The following is an 8,714-nucleotide window of genomic DNA, read 5'->3' as shown; positions in this document are numbered from 1 at the left end:
TTCCTGGTGGACTTAGATAACCTTTAACTAAAGGTGCAATGTCACTTTTTACAACTTTGCTATTTTCTCTGCATAAAGATTTTTGGAAAGAAATAGGGCCACTTTCTAGATTTGCTAGAGCTTTATTCACATTTCTATAATTATTAACTAGTGTGCACTTTTAAGCTGTTGAGTGTCCACCGTTTATATTCACAACATCAACAGTGAGGTGGAATACAACTGAGCTTTTTTACTGTATATTTATTTTCTGATTTTAAAGTAGAATGAATAAAAAAACGGTCAAGTGTCATTCTGAGCTTTTCTTACTTATACCAACTTTGTTTTAAATCAAACTAGGTAGACTACTACAGCTACTAGGCTACTATAAAATATTGGCTAACAATATATCACTGAAAAATTCCTAAAGCAACACCACTAGGTAATCCGTCAACTGTTTGAGGGGTGATACTGAACCTCTGAACCTTACTTTTGAATTTACATATACAGTGTAGGCCTATAGGCTTTTCTGAAGATTTACTTTTGAATTTGCCACAGCAGTTTTCCAAAAGTGCTTTTAGAAAGGTTGGCTAAACTGAAATAGCATAAAGATATCATGTGTGCAACTGTATGGTAAACTGCTCCAACACCATGTGTCAATTAGTCACAGACTCATTTATTTATCATTTTATTCATAGGCAAATAAAATGTGTGGCACAGCCATTCATCTATGAGTGCTGTTCTCGTTTTTTGTCAGTAGAGGGCGCAATAACATTTGGGCTGATGCCCCAGCAACCAGCAGTATTGTCTTCAAAGTGCTTGTTGGCTGTGTGTAAGCAGGGCATCTTTTCCTGTCAAAAGCTTCAGTGCTAAAGTTGATGTTTTACAGGATCCAGAGGGTCATTTCTCAACCACAATTTCAATCTCTGGGGCAGCTTTTTTTCTTACGCAATTCCCGAAAACTGACCTCTAAAATGGCTTTTCAGTATCCACAGGCTTACCGTGACGATGCAGTTGTAAGTAAATGTGGCTAGCTAACTAGCCTAGCGTGCTAATAAGCCGGGATGCTTAATCATCATGCTTTTTCATTCATTGAAGTAAGCGCCTGCTTTGTTAGCATGCTAGTTAGCTTAGCTTGCTCTGAAAACCCAGACTGACTTTGTTGACAAATGCATGGGCAGCTGTTCCCCGTTAGCCGTCACTTACTACATGTACATGTCTTCATATTAAGCTTATTAGTAGCTAATATTTCCTTTACTGTTTGGCTAACATTGCTAACTAACCTCAACGTGCCAGCTTGGTAGCAGAAGTATGTCGTTTTTGCCACACCTAGCTAGCTAGCTAGTTCAGATTTTAACCGCTGTCATTACTGTTTCACCTGTCTCAGGTGGATAGCTATCATGGCTCCAAAGTACCAGACCCATACAGCTGGCTGGAGGACCCGGACAGTGAAAAGACACAGGTAATCCTCATTCCATATTTAGGTAGAATGTCAGTTTGTTATAGACTGAGGACACACATGATTTTTTAGTACTACTATTTCTGCACTGATATTTTCTTGATCTCTTATTGGCACAAGTCACTTTTGCCATTCTATTAACAAAATATTGGTGCTGGTTGTGTTATCTGATTACTTAAAAAGACACTCATATCCACCAGCGTTAAGTTTTGTTAATATCACCAGGGGCCTTTTCACTAGAACTTTGCTGAGTAAAACCTGGAACCCGCTTTGACTGGAACAGGATGTAAAAGCACCTGTTACTCAGCAGAGGTATTTAGATAAATCAGTACATCTGCTTCTCGGAACTGGCCGCAGAGATTATATTACATTGATGTGAAAAACCTCTGTGTTGTTGTCTTTTTCCACCAGGCTTTTGTCAGCGCTCAGAACCAGCTGACATTGCCGTTTTTAGAGCGCTGTGAGGTGCGAGACCTGTTCAAGGAGCGCATGACTGAGTTATATGACTACCCCAAGTATAGCTGTCCCTTCAAGAGGGGGAATAGGTGAGCCACAACACAATCATGTTTTAGCACTTCAATGACACATCTGTGGAGCACATATCTGTGAAGATCCTTGGCAACTTAACATTCCTCTCCTCCTTTTCAGGTACTTTCACTTCTACAACACAGGCCTCCAAAACCAGAGTGTGATGTACGTGCAGGAGAGCCTGGATGCTGAGCCCACAGTCTTCTTGGATCCAAACACATTTTCTGATGATGGGACTGTTGCCCTGCGAGGTATCAACAAAGCACTGTATATTTCTGTTCATATAGATATTGCACTCAATAGTAATTATATTACATTATATATTTACAGTATGCATTTAATTGTAATTCTTGCATTTCATTGCACTGCCTTTGCTGAATGCACTTGAACAGATTTTACAGAATTGTTTCTTGATATGGTAAAAAAATAAAAAGACTGAATTTTTGAATCTGTGATGTCTTCATGTCTAGAAATAGCCTGCTATGTATAGCATCCACATTGACAGCTAAATAAAGAATGTTAACTGAGTCCTGATGTCTTTGTTAACGTTCCTTTTCTCTTCCTCTTATTACTTCGAGGCTATGCATTCTCCGAAGACGGTGAGTACCTGGCATATGGCACCAGCGCCAGTGGATCGGACTGGGTGGAGATCCACTTCCTGCAGGTTGAAGGCGCCAAGCCTCTGGAGGACCACCTGGAGCGAGTCAAGTTCAGCTGCATGTCCTGGACTCATGATGGGAAGGGACTTTTCTACAACTCCTACCCTGAGCAGGAGGGCAAGAGTGACGGTGAGGTCAAGAAGACAGTGTTGCTGCATAATCAACCCACTTTTACGTGCTTCTTTGTTTAGTCTGATGGATTTGTAGCTTCCTCTGCTCCTACACCGTTGATGTATCAGTGTTGTTTCTGCAATCCACACCCACCCACCCCACTTCACATCTCCTTACCTCTCTCATCAGACAAATTCAGTTTTTTTGTCACCACTAGAGACCACAGATGTTAAAAGTAAAATGCTTTGTTTCCTAGGCACTGAGACCTCCACCAACCTGCACCAGAAGCTATACTTCCATGTTTTGGGGACTCCGCAGTCTGAGGACGTGCTGTGCGCTGAATTTCCTGACCACGCCAAATGGATGGCTGGAGCTGAGGCATGTCAGAACATGTTTATTTTTTCTCGTAAAACAAATGACTTAAGAAGAATGCCTGTGTTATGTGTGCATATTAAGGTATGGTTTAGTGAATGCAAGTATATTGCAGGTATCAGACGATGGACGCTACGTGCTGCTGTCTATCAGGGAAGGTTGTGATCCGGTCAACCGACTGTGGTATTGTGACCTTAAGACCACTCCTCAGGGTATTACAGGTATGTTACATTGGTTTGTTTTATTTTCTTGATCTGTGCCTGAAAAAGATTTTTCATCTCAGCATTTTCAGTTGGTATTCACCATTAGCTAGTAACTATTGTAAGATTGATGTTTTTTTTTTATGTGTTATATTTTTAAACCGGAAATAAAAGTGAGATGACTGAACGGCATATATAGTCTCAATTTCTATCCACAAAAAAAGGGAATGAATTCCCATTTACATCACTGTAAAATCCATTCGTTTTTTTTTTTTATAGTCCAAGTTTGTCTGTGTATATCCACTGATCTCATTATTGAACTAAAATACTCCTTTTATGTTTAGGACTTTTGCCATGGGTGAAGCTGATCGACAACTTTGACGCCGAGTATGAGTACGTGACCAACGAGGGCACGCTGTTCACATTCAAGACCAACCTGGACGCCCCGCGTTACCGCCTCATCAACATCGACTTTGCCTCTCCAGCTCAGAGCAACTGGAAAGAGCTCATCCCTCAACATGACAAGGATGTTATTGGTGAGCTGCTGCAACACAATTGTTACATAATTGGTTTCTTTGTCTAACCGCAATTAATTGCATACATTAGCTAAGGTCTTGAGGCATATGACTGGTAATTGTTGATTTTGTTTAGATATGCCAAATTGTAATTATATAAGTGATTATTGGTCGGACTATATGTTATTTATTATTATGTCAATTGTTAGTTGTTGGCACTTGACCCTATACACGTTCATAGCAACAAAAATGGCAGGGGGATACAGTTAGTAAAAATGTTTTATGATAATAAAGAGGCGTTGTTTACTTCGTAGGCTGGATATTTGTGTTATTACATTAACTGGGTCACATAACAGTAATATAGCCAACATATGTATCCTGGGATTTATTCAAAACTTTAATTTAGTTTAAAAAAGTGATAAATAAATAAATACATTTTAAATTTGCCTGAAAGAGACAATTGTATTGTCAATCGCAATTATTTCTGAGACAATTAATTGCACAGCAAAATTTGGAATTGTTACATCCCTAGTGACCTGTACTATTAACATACTAGGAATGGCTGTTACATGTTCCCCCAGAAATACACAACTTCTGATCTGCTGTCTTTCCTTGACCGTGTCTCCTCTCTGCAGTGTTTGCCACCTGTACATACTCCAGCTACCTGTTTGTGTGTTTCCTCCACGACGTGAAGAATGTGTTGAAAATGTACCGTCTGAGCTCGGGGGAGGAGCTGAGGACATTCCCTCTTGATGTGGGCTCCGTGGTGGGTTTCACAGGACGGAAGAGGGACTCTGAGATCTTCTACTATTTCACCTCCTTCCTCTCCCCAGGTACGGAAACGCTAAATACAAACTTAGTGTTTTATTTTTATATTATCATAACTGCTCAGTTTGTGTAGTAGTTGTGAATGCTATGTCACGTTTGTTGCTATAGAAAATAGAGCTGGACAATATATCGATATTATATCGATATCGTGATATGAGACTAGATATCATCTTAGATTTTGGATATCGTAATATGGCATAAGTGTTGTGTTTTCCTGGTTTTAAAGGCTGCATTACAGTAAAGTGATGTCATTTTCTGAACTTACCAGACTGTTGTAACACTTCTATTATTTTCATTTACCCACTTAGTCATTATATCCACATTACTGACGATTATTTATCAAAAATCTCATTGTGTAAATATTTTGTGAAAGCACCAATAGTCAACACTACAATATCGTTGCGGTATAAATATCGAGGCATTTGGTCAAAAATATCGTGACATTTGATTTTCTCCATATCGCCCAGCCCTAATAGAAAATCATTCTAGTTTGAAGGGTTTAGACATCAGGTGCTGCAAAATGCACAGGGTAATGTATGAGGGAACGGGCAAAAGAAAAAACTCCTAACAATGCTGGATAACATGATTGTGACATTTGACACATAAACTGTAAAGCCAGTGTGATTCAGTATGCTTTGTAATTGGTTTTATTGTGGCCTGCTGCAGTGCATAGTACATTTGGTTTAATTTCTGGGTTGCATTTAGTATTTTCATATTGAAACTGGCTGTATAAGGATGAAATAAATGTGCTATAGAAAATACATTTCCCTCATATCGTCAAAGTGATTTAAAGATTGTAGAACAAATCAGATGATTTTCTTCTTTGGCATCCAGCCATCATTTACCACTGCGACCTGACTAAGGAGCCGCTGCAGCCCCACATCTTCAGAGAGGTCACTGTCAAAGGCTTCAGCCCCTCGGACTACCAGACCACCCAGGTAACTGCAACATTTCAGTGTTTCAGTGTGCACTATTGTATTTCCATGATTTTCTAGAAAAGATTCTTTTCTCCTTCTTTTCATTTTCTTTCCTGATCACTGAAGAGCTCTCGTGTAGCTGTGTGAAACGTTTTCCGAGAAATGTTTACATCTGTTTGTGCCTGAATGTGCCAGTTCTTAAAGTACCGAACTAAGTTATCAGGAGAAAAATCTGCTGAGCTGTGTGCTGGATCAGAACAATCTGTTGAAGTAAAATTATTTTCAATATAACATTTTATTTATTTTTTAAGTAAAGGCAGTTGACTGTCTGAGTCAGATGTACTGTTATATTCTTACTGAGGACAGTGACCCTAGAAATAACCTTGTAAAAGTGAAAATAAGCAAGGCACTGAGGACTTCTGGAGTCTCTTTGTCCTCTCCTTTCACCTGACTCCGATACAAGGACAGATGATTCAAGTCTAGCTTCACTGCCAAACCTTATTAGCACCAGGACAAACACTGAAAAAGATGATGTTTGCGTGAATACCATATTCACTGCTCCTATGTGTCTTTAGATACCCATTCTCTGTTATTTCCTGGTTCCGTTTCAAGTCCTATTTGTGTCCCTGATGGTGTGTCTTTCTCTATGTCTCAGATCTTCTATCCCTCCAAGGATGGCACTCAAATCCCCATGTTTATCGTTCACAAGAAGGGCATCAAATTGGACGGCTCCCATCCAGGTTTTCTATACGGCTATGGTGGTTTCAACATCTCCATCACACCAAGCTACAGCGTCTCCCGACTCATCTTTGTCAGACATCTGGGGGGAGTCCTGGCTGTTGCCAACATTCGGGGAGGAGGAGAGTACGGGGAGACCTGGCACAAAGGTGAGGGGAATTGTGCTCCTCTGTCTTGTTTGGAAAATAATACCAGCACAAACTCCTCATTTACATACGGTGTATGTTGCCCTTTTAGCTGGCATGCTGGCCAACAAGCAGAACTGCTTCACAGACTTCCAGTGTGCAGCTGAATATCTCGTCAAGGAGGGATACACTTCTCCTTCCAAGCTGACTATAAATGGAGGCTCTAACGGTGGCCTGCTTGTAGGTATGTACGCTGCTGGCTGAGGAACATAATATATATAGAGCAAGAATCCTTTTATAATAGAGCCTCCGAGTTTCACCTGCACAGGCATCAATCCGTGGTGTGTCTGACTGTGTGCGTTCCCCTCTCAGCGGCCTGCGTGAACCAGCGACCCGAGCTGTTTGGCTGTGCTGTCGCTCAGGTAGGTGTCATGGACATGCTGAAATTCCACAAGTTCACCATCGGCCACGCCTGGACCACAGACTTTGGCTGTTCTGAAGACAAAGAGCAGTTTGATTGGCTCATCAAGTAAGTGCTCAGAATATATATATATAATAAATTATAGATTAGTTTTGTGAGTTGAATGCTGATTGCAAATATTATCAAGACTGTTATTTGCACTCATCCGGGACCTGCCACTTCTTAAAGTCACCACAGCATGCTCCACACAAAAGAATATTGTGCTTCCCCGCCATACTGTTCACCAGAGCTGAGCCAAATTGGCTGCTTTGTCATATTTGTTAGTAAAATTAGTATTTTGGGTTTTGGACTGTTATTTGTACAAAACAGGGTATTTTAAATGCACCATTTCGGGCTCTGGGAATATTTTTTCACCATTTTCTGACATTTGATAGACAAAATGATTAATCGATAAATTGAGAATATAAACTGCAGATTATTTTCAGCCCTAACCAACATACAGCTTGTTTAACTTTTGTGTATTATGCGTGTTATAATCTGAACTCTGCACCTTCCCACTGCTCTTCTTTGCCAGATACTCCCCGCTCCATAACATCTGCATCCCAGAAGGCAACGGGGTCCAGTACCCTGCGGTGCTACTGCTCACAGGGGACCACGATGACCGGGTGGTGCCTCTCCACTCCCTCAAATACATCGCCACCCTGCAGCACATCGTAGGCCGCAGCCCCAAGCAGACAAACCCTCTGTTCATCCTTGTGGACACAAAGTCAGGCCACGGTGCCGGCAAGCCCACCAGCAAGGTCATCCAGGAGGTGGCCGACACCTACGCCTTTATCGCTCGCTGTCTCAACATCTCCTGGGTCAAATAACCTGCGCCGTGTGTGTGTTTTCTTTTGTTTTGTTCCTTTTCTCAAACCATCTTTTGAATACTGTTCATATCATCAGCTGTTCACACTTTCTTTATAACTTCATGCCAACACAGTGCCGGATCTTTCAACTCATGTTTACCCAGCCACCATCACTACATCTTTTATTTTTGTCTTTGTGGTTATCTATCTTTGTCCCTCTCCGTGTGAGCCTGTTACAGACTCATCAGCATCTGCCCCAGCTGCAGCACTCACAGTGAATGTACCCTCTCCTGTACTGCAGGCCAAGTTTGTAGTCCTAATGAAACAAAGAATGAATACATTGTCAGTGGTGGGTGTGTAAAGGGAGAGGGTACTTTCACGGTTACAGTAATCAGCCAATCAGCAGTTAGAGTCATGAGGTTGAAGTGGCAAAGGTTTATTTGAACATTGTGTCTGCGTCCTTTGGGTGCTTAAACATGATGCATATTATTTATTTTACGTTAGTGCACAAAATGTAGGCTGTGGGACATTGAATGGTGCCCAGCACATACAAGTATAGTGCAAATGACACCACAAGTCGACAGTATTGCCGTGGATGTGAGTGCGGAAACTTACAAAGTGTGTGTGTGTGTGTGTGTGTGTGTGTGTGTGTGTGTGTGTGTGTGTGTGTGTGTGTGTGTGTGTGTGTGTGTGTGTGTGTGTGTGTGTGTGTGTGTGTGTGTGTGTGTGTGTGTGTGTGTGTGTGTGTGTGTGTGTGTGTGTGTGCGCACGTACGTGTACATTTATTTCAGACTGATAATTATTTCTACCTCTTGACGTGCTGATTGTTTGCCTTTTAAAGGGAACAAAACACAATACCACAACTACAATAAACAACTTTTTAAACGGTGATTAATCCCGCCCATTTATTCAGGTTTAAGGTTAACATTTAAAGAGTTAATAATTACAACATGTGGAGAAAGACCGACTGATAGTTTGAAGAAAGAAAGTTGGCTGTAGTCTGACGCGTTTGTCACT

At 41.1% G+C, this 8,714-nt stretch overlaps 1 protein-coding gene across 1 annotated transcript; it reads left to right on the top strand.

Moving 5' to 3' along the window:
* The first annotated feature begins 730 nt into the window (after positions 1-730).
* LOC116066163 (prolyl endopeptidase) lies at positions 731-8,315 on the top strand. Its single transcript, XM_031322049.2, has 14 exons — positions 731-992; positions 1,364-1,438; positions 1,847-1,980; positions 2,084-2,214; positions 2,542-2,751; positions 2,990-3,111; positions 3,221-3,326; positions 3,650-3,841; positions 4,456-4,653; positions 5,483-5,586; positions 6,221-6,452; positions 6,541-6,672; positions 6,801-6,957; positions 7,424-8,315. Exons 1-14 carry the CDS (start codon positions 855-857, stop codon positions 7,716-7,718), a joined length of 2,226 nt encoding a protein of 741 aa, XP_031177909.1. The 5' UTR covers positions 731-854; the 3' UTR covers positions 7,719-8,315.
* The last annotated feature ends 399 nt before the right edge of the window (positions 8,316-8,714 follow it).

This window comes from Sander lucioperca, chromosome 19, assembly GCF_008315115.2.
Source record: "Sander lucioperca isolate FBNREF2018 chromosome 19, SLUC_FBN_1.2, whole genome shotgun sequence".
In the NCBI taxonomy this organism is placed as follows: Eukaryota; Metazoa; Chordata; class Actinopteri; order Perciformes; family Percidae; genus Sander; species Sander lucioperca.
Note: the sequence above shows the minus strand (reverse complement) of the source record. Positions and strands in the feature narration are given on the sequence as shown.

Excerpts from the sequence above, each read along its gene's own strand:
- LOC116066163 (XM_031322049.2), top strand. The coding sequence starts at position 855 with ATGTTTTACAGGATCCAGAGGGTCATTTCTCAACCACAATTTCAATCT. Across the intron at positions 3,112-3,220 it reads AATGGATGGCTGGAGCTGAG|GTATCAGACGATGGACGCTA; the intron begins GCATGTCAGAAC and ends AGTATATTGCAG. Across the intron at positions 6,673-6,800 it reads TAACGGTGGCCTGCTTGTAG|CGGCCTGCGTGAACCAGCGA; the intron begins GTATGTACGCTG and ends TTCCCCTCTCAG.